Source organism: Chiloscyllium punctatum, chromosome 5 (genome assembly GCF_047496795.1).
Source record: "Chiloscyllium punctatum isolate Juve2018m chromosome 5, sChiPun1.3, whole genome shotgun sequence".
Lineage (NCBI taxonomy): Eukaryota > Metazoa > Chordata > Chondrichthyes > Orectolobiformes > Hemiscylliidae > Chiloscyllium > Chiloscyllium punctatum.
The window spans coordinates 112183684-112199641 of NC_092743.1; the positions used below are offsets into that span (position 1 = coordinate 112183684).

Consider the following 15958-nt stretch of genomic DNA (forward strand, 5'->3'; position numbering starts at 1 on the left):
TATCCCAACCCAATCTAGTCCCATCTGCCAGCACCCAGCCCATATCCCTCCAAATCCTTCCTATTCATATTCACATCAGAATGCCTTTTAAATGTTGCAATTGTACCAGCCTCCACCACTTTTTCTGGCAGCTCATTCCATACACGTACCACCCTCTGTGTGAAAAATTTGCCCCTTAGGTCTCTTTTATATCTTTCCCCTCTCACCCTAAACCTATGCCCTCTAGTTCTGGACTCCCCAAACCCAGGGAAAAAACTCTGTCTATTTATCCTATCCATGCCCCTCATGATTTTGTAAACCTCTACAAGGTCACCCCTCAGCCTCCAATGCTCCAGGGAAAACAGCCCCAGCCTGTTCAGCCTCTCCCTGTAGCTCAAATCCTCCAACCCCGGCAATATCCTTGTAAATCTGTTCTGAACCCTTTCAGGTTTCACAACATCTTTCCGATAGGAAGGAGACCAGAATTGCACACAATATTGTGTGGCCTAACCAATGTCCTGTACAGACGCAACATGACCTCCCAACTCCTGTACTCAATGTTCTGACCAATAACTGAAAGCATACCAAACGCCTTCTTCACTATCCTATCTACCTGTGACTCCACTTTCAAGGAGCTATGAACCTGCACTCCAAGGTCTCTTTGTTCAGCAACATCCCCTAGGACCTTACCATTAAGTGTATAAGTCTTGCTAAGATTTGCTTTCCCAAAATGCAGCACCTCGCATTTATCTGAATTAAACTCCATCTGCCACTTCTCAGTCCATTGGCTCATCTGGTCAAGATCCTGTTGTAATCTGAGGTAACCTTCTTCGCTGTCCACCACACCTCCAATTTTGGTGTCATCTGCAAACTTACTAACTGTATGTCTTATGCTCATACCGAAATCATGTATGTAAATGACAAAAAGTAGAGGACCCAGCACCAATCCTTGTGGCACTCCACTGGTCAAAGGCCTCCAGTCTGACAAACAACCCTCCACAACCACCCTCTATCTTCTACCTTTGAGCCAGTTCTGTATCCAAATGGCTAGTTCTCCCTGTATTTCATGAGATCTAACCTTGCTGAACGCCTTACTGAAGTCCATATAGATCACATCTATCACTCTGCCCTCATCAATCCTCTTTGTTACTTCTTCAAAAAAACTCAAATCAAGTTTGTGAGACATGATTTCTCACACACAAAGCCATGCTGACTATCCCTAATCAGTCCTTGCCTTTCCAAATACATGTACATCCTGTCCCTCAGGATTTCCTCCAATAACTTCCCCACCACCGACGTCAAGCTCACTGGTCTATAGTGCCCCGGCTTGTCCTTACCACCTTTCTTAAACAGTGGCAACAAGTTAGCCAACCTCCAGTCTTCCGGCACCTCACCTATGACTATCGATGATACAAACATATCAGCAAGAGGCCCAGCAATCACTTCTCTAGCTTCACACAGAGTTCTAAGGTACACCTGATCAGGTCCTGGGGACTTATCCACTTTTATGCGTTTCAAGACATCCAGCACTTCCTCCTCTGTAATACGGACATTTTGCAAGGTGTCACCATCTATTTCCATACATTCTATATCTTCCACACCCTGTTTCACAGCAAAATACTCGTTTTGTATCTCCCACATTTTCTGTGGGTCCACACAAAGGCCGCCTTGTTGATCTTTGAGGGGCCCTATTCTCTCCCTAGTTGTTGTTGGATTATAAAGAGAATTCATCACAAAAGAAAGCTTTGTTCATCTTTACAATCACCTTTATTTTTTCCAGCTCCTGATAGCGTTCATCCAGTTGTTCTTGAAGGGCTTCCTTTTCACTGGTCATCTGGGTGCAGCGCTCTTTATGTGTACGCATCATCTCCTTACAACGCTGCAAGAGATTTTCTTGCCTCTTTATTCGTTTTTGAAGAACGGATAAAGAATTAGCAGCATCTCCAGATCCCTCTGTGTGAGACAGTGACCACACAGTTGTTAGCAACAGAATCAAGAGAAACACATAGTACAATGCAAGTTGCACCAAGTAAGAACTTTCTAGTGTTAGCAGGATCACCAAAATAATTTGAATTAATTATTGTTATTATAAAATCATGAATAAGAGTAAGCAAGCCTGAAAATTCACATTATCATCATCTCATTTGTCTAAACCTCACTTTTGAAATGCTGAACTCAACATTTCTATTTAGGGAGAACTAACTTGAAGGTAGAAGACAGAAGGTGGTGGTGGAGAGTTGTTTTTCAGATTGGAGGCCTGTGACCAGTGGTGTGCTCCAATATTTGGATGTGAACATAGTATGTATGGTTAGTAAATTTGCAGATGACACCAAAATTGGAAGTGTAATGGACGGTGAAGGTTACAAGGGGATCTTGATTAGATGAGCTAACACAGAGGAGTGGCAGATGGAGTTTAATTTAAACAAATGCAAGATGCAGCATTTTGCAAAGGCAAATCTGGGCAGGACTTATGCACTTAATAGTGAGGGCCTGAGGAGTGTTGCCAAACAAAGAGACCTTGGAGTGCCGGTTCATAGTTACTTGCAAGTAGAGTCCAAGGTAGAGTCGTGAAAAATGCATTTGGTATGCTTGCCTTCTGGATCAGTGCACTGAGTATAGGAGTTGGGATGTCATATTGCAGCTGTACAGAACATTAGTTTGGACACTTTTGGAATACAGCATGCAGTTCTGATCTCCCTGCTATAGGAAGGATGCTGTGAAAGCAGAAAGGGTTGAGTAATGATTTACAAGGATGCTGCCAGAGTTGGAGGGTTTGAGCTACAGCAAGGGGCTGAATAGGCTGGGATTATTTTCCCTGGAGCTTCAGGGGATAGGGGTGCCTTATATAGGTTTATAAAATCATGAGGGGCATGGATAGGGTCAACAGCCACGGTCTTTTCTCTGGGGTGAGGGAGTGCAAAACTAGATGGCATATGTTTAAGGTGAGAGACTAAAGATTTAAGAGGGACCAAAGGGCGACTTCATCAAGCAGAGGGTTGTGCATGTATCGCTGCCAGAGGAAGTGATGGAGACTGGTACAGTTAGAACATTTAAAAGCCATCTGGATAGGTATATTAACTGGAAGAGTTTAGAGGGATACTAGCCAAGTGCTGCCAAATAGGACTAGATTAATTTAGGATATCTGTTCGGCATGGATGAGTTGGACCTCAGGGACAGCTCTATCATTCTATTACTACACTGGCCTACAGCACGAAAGATCTGTTCCTCATATCAACTGACTAAGTTAGTTCATTAGCAATTTAAAAAATACATGAAATATTAATTGCCAAATTTCAAACCTATACTTCAATAAGCTCAAAAAGCAGCCACATATAGTAAAAACAATTATTGCAGTACAACTGCAAAAAAAAAGCCGAGATTGTCAGCATTTTTCTTAATTCACTTCAATGACTCCCATAGATACCCACTTTAAATATTTAACACTGACAGCTACCTAAGAATTGTTCTATGAGCAATTTCAAGGAGAATTACAAGTCTCGCAGATCAGTCAGCCCAAGTAGACAAGGATTGTTCATATACTGGTACGTTTGAAGGTCAAACATGTTTCCTCATTCCTAATTTACATCCAATTGAGAACATTTCTCACAACTCAATATGATTTACTGATGCAAGGCAGAAAATATTGTTTGATTATGAACAAGGAATGAAATCACTAACAGGAATTTCAGATTTTTATGTCACTTTGCATCATGCTTATGCTTGTCGTTATCATCAATTTGTAAATAAAATGACTAAACTTGAGATTGAAAACTGCATACAATGAAATTGTTAGAACTGAAAACAACAAATGCGGGAGATCACAGTAGGTCAGACAGCATCCACTCAAGGAGAAAGCCAACGTTTCAAGTCTATATGACTCGTCATCAGAGCTGAAGTGAAGTGTGGAGGGGACAGCATTTATGCTGTAGTTTGGTGGTAGGGGTAGTGGGTGTAGGGTGCTGGTGGGGAGAAAAGATGTTGACAGTTCAGATTAAGTGATCAGAATGTGAGAATAGCAGAACAATGGTTTCTCCTGCCAGACTTGAAAGGACAGACACTGGGATGGTGGAGACATGATATTAAGCCAAAAGAGAGGGAAGAAATAGTTTACAATTTAAAGATGTTGAACTCAATATTAAGTCCAGAAGCCTGTGAACTGCCTAGTCTGAAGATGAGATATTGTGCTTCCAATTTGTGCTGTGATTTACTGGAACACTGCAGCATGCCAAGGACAGACTTGCGGGCATGCGAGCAGGATGCTGTGTTAAAATGACCAGCTATGGGAAGATTGGGGTCATGCTTGCACACAGACTGGAGGTGTTCCACGAAGCAGTCATTCAATCTGCGCTTGGTTTCTCCAATGTTGAGTAGGCTACATTGGGTGCAGCGATACAGAGGAACCTCAATTATCTGGAATTTGATTAACTGAACTTCAGATCATCCGAATAAGATCGCAAGGTCCCGATGTGCGGCTAACCATGTTACCCGGCATTCGATTAACCCAACGAAATAATCTCTGCCTGTGTCCTTCAGATAATTGAGTTTCCTCTGTATACAAGATTGGAGGAGGCAGGTGAAATACTGCTTCATCTGGAGAGACTTTTTAGGTGATAGTGAGCAGGAAGGAAGTGAAGGTCAGGTGTTGCATCTTCTGCGGTTACATGGGAAATTCTTAGTGCTGGAACTAAACAAGTAATGTTCAAAAAAATCACAAGTACTTCAGGGAATCATGAATAAAACAGGGACTTAAATGAAAGAGCTTACCAGAATATACTATTACAAATAGGGAAATGAAAGAACACAGCAAGTCAGGCAGAATCAGGAGGTGGAGAAGTCAATGTTTTGGGTATAATCCTTCTTCAGGACTGGATGTGGGTGCAAGGGGTGCTACAGTTCAAGTTGGCGGGGGGGGGGGGTGGAAGAGTGTCTCCCTGTCCGATATGCCCATCTTGGCCATTTCAATTCCCCGTCCAACTTGTGCTCCAACATGTCCAGCCTCGGCCTCCTCCACTGTCGCAGTGACTCTGAACACAAATTGGAGGAACGATACCTTATCTTCAGTCTGAGGCAGCGTGCAGCCCGGAGAACTTAACACTGAGTTCTCGAACTTGAAATAACCTTCCCACCCATCCCCTGGCTCCCTTTCCAGCCTCACCTCCTCCCTTCCATTTCACCTACTAACACTTCTTTCTACTACCTATGCTCACCTATCATTACTTCACCATTCTGCTACTCTCCCTTTCCCATCTCTTTATTTGTAGCTCATCCTGCCCCCACATCTAGTTTTGAAGGGTTATACCCGAAACGTTTACTTCTCCACCGCCTGATGCTGCCTGGTTTGCTTGTGCTCTTTCAGCTTCTTGTTGGTCTTCTTTGGATTCCAGCATTTAACAGTTTTTTTTGTCTCTCAGAATAAACCATACAGCCACTGAATAAACAACACCAAAGATATGTCAGACTATCCCTCGCCCGTTAAAATTCCAGGAGCTTTAACACAGCAAGTGGCTGCAAGCGTAAGATTGAAACAGCATGGCATGCTCGACAAAGAATGCAGAGTTTGTGTAAACAGGGCAAGTAACTGTATTCATATGATAGACTGAAACAATGTTAATGAACAGTGTAGAGTGTGAACAGAAAATTTGAGTGAAACATTCAATTTAATGTCAAAATAAATGAAGATGCTGAGAAGATTGGATTAAAAGAGAACCAAAAACAGTAAAAGTGACACAAAATAACAATCTATTAAAACCACCAACAGCAACTAGAGCTTACACAATGCTACCTCATACTTCTAAAGTTCATATATAGTGGTAAAGAGGTTGTAAAGCACTAACTAGACTTAACATACAGTTGAGAGAGTATTTTCACAATGGACAAGCTTTGTCTTGAGTTTACTTCCCACTTATAAACGTATCTATTCCATGCAACTCAATATATTTGAATGGGGAGCGAGTCAACAAGATGCTGTTTTAAGCAGTCAAGCTCTGGCTTTTCAAATTTAACTAGCATTTGCCCTCGTCTCAAGTTGCTGTCTGACTTGTGCATATTTAGCAATTAGGACCCTGACTGTAATTACATTTACAGTATATCATAGCCCTATATCTCCTCAGGAAAATCCCTCTCAGCACGTTTGCACATCCCCAATTATGAAAGGTTTCTTGTCCATTATTTAACTTGTGCATCATATAATTGGAATTACCTCCTGATCCATCGGGACTGTCGATGTTATTTTCTTCATTGTTAGGACTCGCTTGAACTGCTTCTGTACTTTCAGTCAAAGGTTCTTGAACTGTGGATTCACCCAGATCTGTATTTGCCCCTGTAAGTCCCATCCTTTGCTTCAATAATGCAACCTGAAAATTAATAAGAACAAAATGCTGAATGTTGATAGCACCAAGTGCATTTAGTGCCATAAGTCTCCTTTAACTGAATGTACCCTTCAACAGTAGACAAATATACTGTAGAAAGCTAAAATAAAAACAAATGATGCTAACAGTCAGCAGATCTGGGAACTTGTACGAAGAGATACAAAGAGTTAATGTTGAAGGACTGCACACAGTACTGTATTTCAATTTGCTTTCATCAAAACTCTGCACAAAACTTCAATACTCCAATTTCTGAAAATAATGATAATTTCCTATGACACTCCTTCCCTTGTGTGTGCTATATCTGCAAATTCCTTTTATATAACATGCACACAAATCTATCTGCATACCAACATTAATAGTTTCTCATCACAAAAATAAATATGCTTTTCTTTACCAAGTGAGTAACCTCACATTTGCGCACATTACACTCTACCACCCATTTGTCCACGCTCTGACAAATCTGCCCAGGCTCTTTTGCAAACTCCTGCTACATTACAGCCTACAATCTGACTTAATTTTGCATGGAGAAAGTGAGGACTGCAGTTGCTGGAGATCAGAGTCGAAAGTATGGTGCTGGAAAAGCACAGGACAAACCGCATCTGATCAGGAGGAGAACGTACGTTTCGGGCATAAACCCTTCAAGTGGAATGAGGCTTGTGGGCCAGGGGGCTGAGAGATAAATGGGTGGGTGGAAGGGTGGGATGGGTGGAAGGGGTGGGGAAGGCAGCTGAGAATGCAATAGATAGATAAAGGTGGGGGAGATGGCGATATGTTAGAGGAGGGTGGAGCGGATAGATGAGAAAGACGATGGACAGGTCAAGGGGATGGTGCTGAGTTGGAGGCTTGGGACTGGAATAAGGTGGGGGGAGGGGAAAGGAGGAAACTGGTGAAATCCACATTAATCCCATATGGTTGCAGGGTCCCAAGGTGGAAGATAAGGCATTCTTCCTCCAGGCATCAGGTGGTTAGGGTTTGGCGATGGAGGAAGCCCAAGACCTGCATGCCCTTGGTGGAGTGGGAGGGGGAGTTGAAGTGATCAGCCATGGGCCGGTGGGATTGCTTGGTGTTGGGTGTCCCAGAGATCTTCTCTGAACGATCCGCAATTTGCCATCCTGTTTCCCCAATGTCAAGGAGACCACATTGGGCGCAACAGATACAGTACCTGACGTATGCGGAGGTACAGGTAAATTTCTGTCGGATGTGGAAGGATTCTTTGGGGCCCTGGACAGAGGTGAGGGGAGAGGTGTGGGCGTGGGACCTTCACAAACGTCATCAACTATATCCAACATTTTCATGACAACTGACATCAGGCTAACTCGCCTCTTTTTCTTGTTCTCCCTGCCTTCCTTGAACACATTTACTATCATCCAATCCAGTGGGACCGTTGCAGAATCCAGGGACTTGGAAAAATTGAAAATAATTCATCCAGGTTCTTCAGTTACCTGTCTTGAATCCTATAATGTAGGCATTCTGGTCAGGACATGTGCCAGATTTCACAAATTAATTAAGACAGGCAGAAAACATTGCTAAAGCTGCCATTTTCTAATTCCTAACAATAATTTCCCCATAATAAAGAACACACAACTCCACAGCAGGAGACATAATGGTATAATCTCTCATTCCACAAAGGTCTGCAGCAGGGTGATTCAAAAAGATGGTTAACTGTATGTCCACTGACGTTCTCCTGGCATGAGATCAGCAATCTTCAGTTTGTTGCAGGCTGTTGATTTTTACAATAGTCGCAAATGGGAGAAAACTGCCATCTTAATCAATGTATTGGAATGCTAAGTTGGTTAGCAAACCAGTGTTAACAACCAAATTTGGAGGAGCATGGCACCTGAGATAGCAGCTTTCTGATTCATATTTTGAATATCGATGCTACAAATGACTATAAATCTTTCACATCAATAATGGTGAGGGTCATTAGCGTTGCCATTTTACTGAAATGTAAATGCAGCTTATTACACATGTGCGACTGCAGCATTTATATAAAAGCAAAATTCTGTGGTACTGGAAATTTGAAATAAAAGCAGTGCTGCAGAAACTTAAAAGGTGTGGCAGCATCCATGGAGACAGAAGGAGAGTTATCATTGTTAGTTAATTGAAAACCTAAGCAAGAATTTGAAAGATGAACACCATGACCACTTGTTGGAAAACCGAGAACATTTCAACCAGTTTAACTATCATCTGGCATTTAGTCAAGATGCAACCATGCTATGCAGCTCTACCTGTGTCTGCAGAACACCAATAAGTTGATCTTTCTCCTCCAGTGCTGCTTCAAACTCATCTTGAAGATGCTTCTTTGCTTGCTGATCCATTTGGAGCTCCTAAGTAGTTAAGACAAAAACGTTTATGAGAAGATGGAATTAGCTATATTTCACATATCAACACATTTGGAACATCTGTATTATGCTGTCTGATCAGTTCTTGAAATGTGCAATAGAGAAGACAGAAACTAAAGCACTTGTAGGTCAGTCGAGCACCCTGTAATTAATGGAGTACTTCAAGGCTCACTGCTTACAACATATATTAACCAATTGGAGGTACAAAGTGAATACACTCTTGCTATGTTTGCAAATGACACAACTAGCTGTGAAGGCATTAGTGAGAGTGCTTCTAAAAGTCTGCAGAGGGACATCGGCAGGTAAAGCGAATGGACAAAAACTTGGCAGATGGAACATAATGTGGTGAAATGTGCATTCATACACATTGACAGGAAGAAGTGAAGCCAAATATTATTGAAATGGAGAAAGACTGCAGAAATCTGCAGTACAGGGATTTAGGGATCCTCATCCATAAATCACAAAAAGCTGGTATCCAAGATTAGCAAGTAATAAAGAAGATTTCATTTCAAAGGGAATGAAATAGAAAAATAGGCAGTTTTGCTAAAACTACACAGGGTACTAGTCTCACCACAACTGGAATACTGAGAATAGTTTTGATCCCTTTGTCTAAGGAAAGATATTCTAGAACTGGAGGCAGTCCAGAGGAGGTTCACTAGATTCATCCCAGATATACTGAGGTTTTCTTACGAGGGGAATTTCAGTCAGTTTGTCTTATACTCATTACGGTTTAGAAGAATTAGAGAAAACCTTTTCTAAATATACAAGAGGGGGCTTGACAGGTTAGACGTGGAGAAGTTGCATCCTTTTGTATAAGGGTTCAGGACCAGACAGCGCAATCTCAGATTGAGAAGTCACCCATTTAAGACAGAGATGAAAAAGAATTTCTTTCAGAGAGTAGTTGATCTGTGGAATTGTTTCCTACAGAAGGCTATAGAGGCTAGGTTGTTAAGTATATTCAAGGTTGGGATAGACAGATTTTTAGTCAAACGTTATGGGGATAAGGCAAAAATGTGGAGTTGGGGATTGTCAGATCATCCAGAATCTCATTCAATGTCAATCAAATTTCTGTGTCAACCGAAAACTCCTCTCATGTGCTCCTCTTTTCCGGTCATATTCAGACTGAGTTTATCTTCTGAATCTATTAATACCACACCATTTGTTATTTGACAAATCTGTTGATGGTCACATCTCAAATGCCTCCTTTCTAGTTATCTGATCTTGTACATAATATTCAGCAGGTTAACGTTATGTAGCACTAGAAATCTTTTCCAGTGTTTGAATACAATTAGAATACTACCAGCCAATATATATCTATCCAAATCGATTTCATTACTATTAATGTCCATGTCAAAAACCAATCAGTGTCAGTTTTAATTGGAGTTTTAATTGAGTTTGCTGCTTTGAAGACTTTGAGAAGATTTCCAGCACTCCATAGGCATAATTGCTTCCTGGTACCTCCACTGCCCAATTCTTCTTTGAAGTTATTGCTGACTTGTTCTAGAATCACCTACAAAGGAAATAGTTTCCCTCAATTTACTCAAGCAAATCTACACAACCTGTCCTCCCAATTTAATTCCTTTATCATGCCATAAAGTCTGCACAGAATCCCCTCCAAAACCAATGTTCCTTTTGCAATTAAATGGTTTCAAAGACTATACTTCTTGACACTTCATCCATTTCTTATTTGATTTTTTATTAGGGTTGGGGTTGGTCATAAACCTGAGGACGACACAGCAATGGCTGAATCAGGAGGCAGCACTGTTTGTATGTGGATCAGACTACGCATGCAAGTCACTGGCATGGGATGGGAGAACTGGTGTTGGATAGGACTTTGGACCCAACCCTCTGAGAATAAATGTGAGACTTTGTTGTATAAGCTTTTTGAAATTTAATTTCCTGATTGTTACAAGACATCATTTGCATGTTAATTCACGCTTACTCTGCAATGGTTCTAATTTTGTTAGAGTTAAATTTTACCAAAATATAATCTTGTCCATTGTATTTTTCCCCATCGAGGTCACCTAATGCATTTGGTTCCGTTATATGATTTGTACACACAAAATTTGCAACAACCTTCTTCAGTGCAGTGCCCAGAATGACCACAGTAATCTTACTAAGATTTCATCTGTTTTTTAAAACTGATATGACATTTCACTCTTTGTGTTTCAGCCCCTTAGCGCTGAAGGCCAACATATCCACAAGCATACTCCTGAGCATTTAGAAAATACTGTAATCAATCTTCATGACCCAAGTAGATGACCATACTTGACCACAATTAACTCTGTTACAATTCTGCCCACTCATCTAATCCAACTTAATTTGGAACCTTCTGCTTCTATTGCACTGCATGCAAACTTGGTGTCATTAGCAAATATGAAAATACATCTATTTACCTAGTAAAATCACTTGTGAAAGGCAGAGGCCTCAAAGATACTTGACAGACCCAATCAGTCCCATTAGCGCTGTTCTCAGTCTTCAAACTTGTAAATAACTCACTAGCTATGCTAATAGCTTGCCTCAATCCACTGCATTTTTATTGGTCTCTTATGTGTAACTTCATTGAATGCCTTTGAAAGGTCATATAAATAACACAGAATTAACACTTCCTTAACTGCCAGATTGCTTAACACCTCAAAAAGATTCAAATAGATTTATAAAACATGATTCGCGCATAGCTTATAGCTGAGCTCTGTGTTCAGCTTATACTTGTTCAACAGCTTACTTTTTGACCCTCCTAACAGTTCTCCTACTATTGGGATAAGTGTCCCTGAACAACTTGCAACACTCAAATAATTGCTAATGAATAGATTCAACATTGTTAGACAAATTTTTGATTGACAAAGGAATGAGAGGGTTTTTTTTGTTAATTAGCAATTTTTTGAACTCTGCAAACATATAAAATTATTGAAAATACAATCAATAACAAATATCAGTATAATGAAAAGAAAAAAACACAAATTACAATACAACTACAGTCACAAACTACTAGCCTACTCTATAATACAAAACAAACCCTAACACTGTGCAAAGCAACGCCAATAAATAAGTAAATAAATAATAGATCAGCAAAAAAAAACCACAGAATACAGAACAGCTATTCTCGGCGCAAAGCTCCCAAACAAAGGAACGGGAGCATTGTATAACTCAGGAGACCCCCTCCAGTGCCCAGGGCTCAACAAACCTAACCACCCTGGTCAAACAAACGCCCTCGTTGAGATAACTGACAAATCTATATCCAAATAACTCAAGTAGGGCTGCCATGTCTAATAAAAATAGTCTGTTGTGTGGTGCACCATGTTTGTGAATGTGCTCCATATTTAATTTCTGTCATCCTCGCAAGCCCACTGGATTCTCAGACACCCAGTTCATCAGAATATTCTTCTAAGCACAGTATGCAAGAATGTTAAATATTTTCTTCCCATGCCAGTATAAAGATGATAAATTTGGTAGACCTAAGAGGAGAGATATCGGGTCTACTTTGACTTCAGTCCTCAAGACCCTCCCTACCTCTCCCGCCACAGCGCTCCAGTAAACACGGAGCCTGTGGCATGTCCAAAAGCAATGGTTAAGAGTACCTACACTTATTTTACTTTTGGGGCACACTGAAGAGGCCCCTTTTTTAAACTTCACCAGATGGCCCGATGCCAGATGAACCCTGTGCAGAACTTTTAACTGCATAGCGCATGCCCTATTACAGATTGAGACCTTTTGACCATTCTCCCATATGTTGTCCCATGTTTCAGAAGAGATCTCCACTCCTAGGTCTTGCTCCCAGGCCTCACATAACCGGTTAATATACTGCCAGGCCCTGCCACCCAGCAGGCAATGGAGGGCACTAACCGAAAGGGTGCATGTGGAACGTAACAACAACTTCTCTGTATCGGGCTTATAGGGCTTAGTGAGAAATGTAGTCTTCTTCTGGATGAACTCCCTAACCTGAATAAAATGGAAAAGATTTATGCTGGGCAACCCGTATTTGCTGCTCAGTTGCTCAAAAGACATCATAACCTCCCCCTCAAACGTGTCTCCCAAACTAGAAACTCCTTTCGCTGCCCATAGTTTGAACCGTGAGTCCATCACCCCTGGTCAGAACCCTGGCATGCCAACGATAGGCATAAATGGCGAAGTCTTGGATAAGCAACCCTCACTCTAACACATCGCCCTCCATGCCTTGACTGTAGTAATGACAATGGGGTTCTGGCAGTGGTCAATAACTGTCTTCATCTTATCCACGAATAACAGGTTAATAAGAGGGCACTTTGCCTGGGAGGCCTCGATATCCAGCCATCGGATTGTTGCCTACCCAATCGCAGACATCTCCAACATCGGCCCTGGCAGAATCCCTAAAAACTCCTTATAAAACTCACCTGGGAGACCATCAGGGCCAGGCGCTTTCCCACTCTGAAGTTGACTAGCTGTCTCCTGTATTTCCTGAGCTGTCAAGGGGGCATGAAGGACGCCTGCTCAAAGGTTACCCCTGGGAGGTCCAGGTTCTTAAAAAAGGACTCCATTTTAACCCTCCTCTCCTCGCAACCTTCAGGCCGATATAATTCAGAGTAAAAACTCCAAAAAACCTCATTAATCTTTTCAGTATCGTATGTAAGACCCCGGCGCTGTCTCTGATTGCAGCAATGGATTGGGGAGCAGGTTTTTTCCAAATCAGGTACACTAAATACTTAGCTGGCCTATCCCCATACTCGAACAGCCTTTGTCTAGCAAAAGCAAGTTCTTTCTTTGCAATTTGTGTCAGTATTGAATTCAAGGCAGCCTGGAGATCAATAATCCACTGTAGCTTAGTCACCGAAGGCCGCGCAAAACGTGCCACCTCTGCGGCTTTCAACCGTGTCTCAAGTAGACGTTACTGTTCCTCTTTCTGTCATTTCCGGCTAGCCGAATAGGAAATAGCTAATCCCCTAGCAAAGGCCTTAGCAGTCTCCCATAGCCGTGCCTGAGTTGATAATCAAGCATTCCTGAAACTCCTCCAAAAACTAATCCACAAATTTGGAATCCTTAAGGAGAAAAGGGTCTAAACACCAGTGCCACAAACCTAGCCCTTCACTCTTGGCCTTAACTTCCAAATATACCGCCGCATGATCAGAGATAGCTATATTCCCAAGTTTACAACCTGTAACCGAATCCAGAGGGCCAAGGGAGCCAGAAAGAGATCAATCCTCAAGTGACATTTAATTGGGTTTGAAAAAAAGGTGAAGTCCCTGCTGGTAGGGTGAAGACATCACCAAATATCCACCAGATCCAACTCCTCGCATAAGTCAGCCACCTGTTGGCCTGAGAAGAAATAGTTGGGGACCCACTAGGCATCCTGTCCACTGTTGGATCCAAAAGACAATTAAAATCCCCCCCCAATAATAATATGCCGTGTTCCAAAGGCACTCAGCTTAAAGAAAGCAGTAATCAAAAACTTGAGGGGATGTGCCAGAGGACAGTATACATTTAAAATGCTATATTCCTCCCCATGTATCAGGGCTTTAAGTATCACAAACCGTCCATGCTCATCTTTCACCTGCTCTAATAATGTGAATGGAAGATTTTCCGGATAACTACTACCACTCCCTACTTTTATTGGTAAAGGATGAAAAGAATATTTGGTCATAACACCCCTGTTGTAACTTCAAGTGTTCCCCATCATCAAGATGGGCTTCCTGCAACAAAGTGATATCAACCCTTACCCTCTTAAGGTTAGAAAACACTTCTTTCTTTTTAACCGGCGAATGACATCCCTTGATGTTCCAGGTGCACCATTTAATAAGACACTTAGCCATATCCCCTTTCACAGACCTTGAACCCCTGGCAGGGGAAACCCTGCATACAAAGCGCCAAGCATAAGTAAATAAAAACTCAGAGTCAAAGAATTATGTATACAAATACTACTCTATCATAACTACAAACAATTATGATGACCAAAAAAACTACAAAGAAAACCAACTATAAAACCTCTTCCCCCTGCCCACAGGGGGCACTCACCCTACCCATCCCTTCCTTCATAGGTCTTCAAACCTGGACTGTGCCCCAGCCTTAGGCCAGAGAGAAAAAAAAGCAAGGAGACAATCCTTAAATCAACACAAAAAAAGTCAGGAAGAGCAGTCCACCCATCCCTGGCTTCATGTCACCCCTACTTGCAACTAAAAGAGAAACAAAACAAACAAAAAAAGGGAGACTACAAACAACATCCACAAAATTTCTCATTATAAAATCAAGAATAATAGGAACAACTTATTCCAAGTTTTTTTTTAAACCCCTTTCCAAAAGAGAAGTTATTAGGGAGAAAGAAAAGAATTTAAAAAAGGGAAAACGTGGGGGAAAGAAAGAAAAGAGAACAAACATTAAGCATATTCTTCAGGCCAGTCCATCTATTTTAAAGTGTCTACAAAGCTTTTAGATTTATGCGCTGAGTCAAATGTATAAACTGAGTCCTCGTGGCTGAAAGGGAGCACTGCAGGGTATCTCTAGAGTACTGAATGCCTAGGTTCCTCAGCCTCTTTTTAACTTCATTGAAGGACTTCCTCTTTCAAATTAAAGCTGCAGAGGAATACTGGAAAAACATGATTTTTGACCCCTTGTACAGCAGTGCCTGCGGATCATTTCCCAGTAATCTAGAAACTTCTATCACTTTTTGCTTGTCCTTATATGAGTGGAAGTGCACTAGGACCGGGCAGGGGCGATGCACTAGTCCTGACCTGTGCACTGTAACCTGATAAGCCCTTTCAATCTGTAGCTTGCTGGATTCGACGTGAAGGCCCAAAAACTTCGGCAGCCAGATTTCAAAGAAGCTGACTGGCTGCTCACCTTCCTCACATTCAGGGAGCCTGACAATTCAGAGATTTATCCTCAGACTTCGATTTTTGAGTTCGTCAATATGGTCTCCCAAGGCCCGCACCTCTCGTCCAGCACCTCGATCTGACTGGCTAAGGACTCCATCGCAGCTTCCGAAGCCTTAGTTCAACCATCCACCTCCTCCAGCCACTCCCAGAGGCCGTGGGTCTCTTGCTCTTGCTTCTGTAGCATGGATGAGATAGGTTGGACCTGGGAACTAAGCTCTTCATGGATGTCCTCAATCGCAGCCCCAACCTTTGAGCAATGTCTCTCCATCGCCGCAGCCAATTCCTGTGAGTCTGTCAGGTCCCCAGAGGGTTCAGGAGAGGCTGCTTTTGCTGCTGTCTCTGGTATGCCTGGTGCTGCAGGGGAGTGTCCTCCCTGCTGCTGTTTGCTCACTCTTTTTCCCTTTGGCATCCTTCCCACTCCCAAATA

General features: G+C 42.0%; 1 protein-coding gene across 6 annotated transcripts in view; it reads right to left on the reverse strand.

The window, feature by feature from the left end:
* Positions 1 to 15958, reverse strand: part of golga4 (golgin A4) — a 183124-nt gene that overhangs the window by 111847 nt on the left and 55319 nt on the right. For all 6 annotated transcript variants that reach the window (XM_072571048.1, XM_072571049.1, XM_072571047.1 and 3 more), the window contains 3 exons: positions 8576 to 8674; positions 6179 to 6332; positions 1745 to 1932 (listed from right to left, as the gene is read on the reverse strand). In XM_072571048.1, the coding sequence (XP_072427149.1) occupies positions 1745 to 1932; positions 6179 to 6332; positions 8576 to 8674 (441 nt within the window). The remainder of the gene's footprint in view (positions 1 to 1744; positions 1933 to 6178; positions 6333 to 8575; positions 8675 to 15958) is intronic.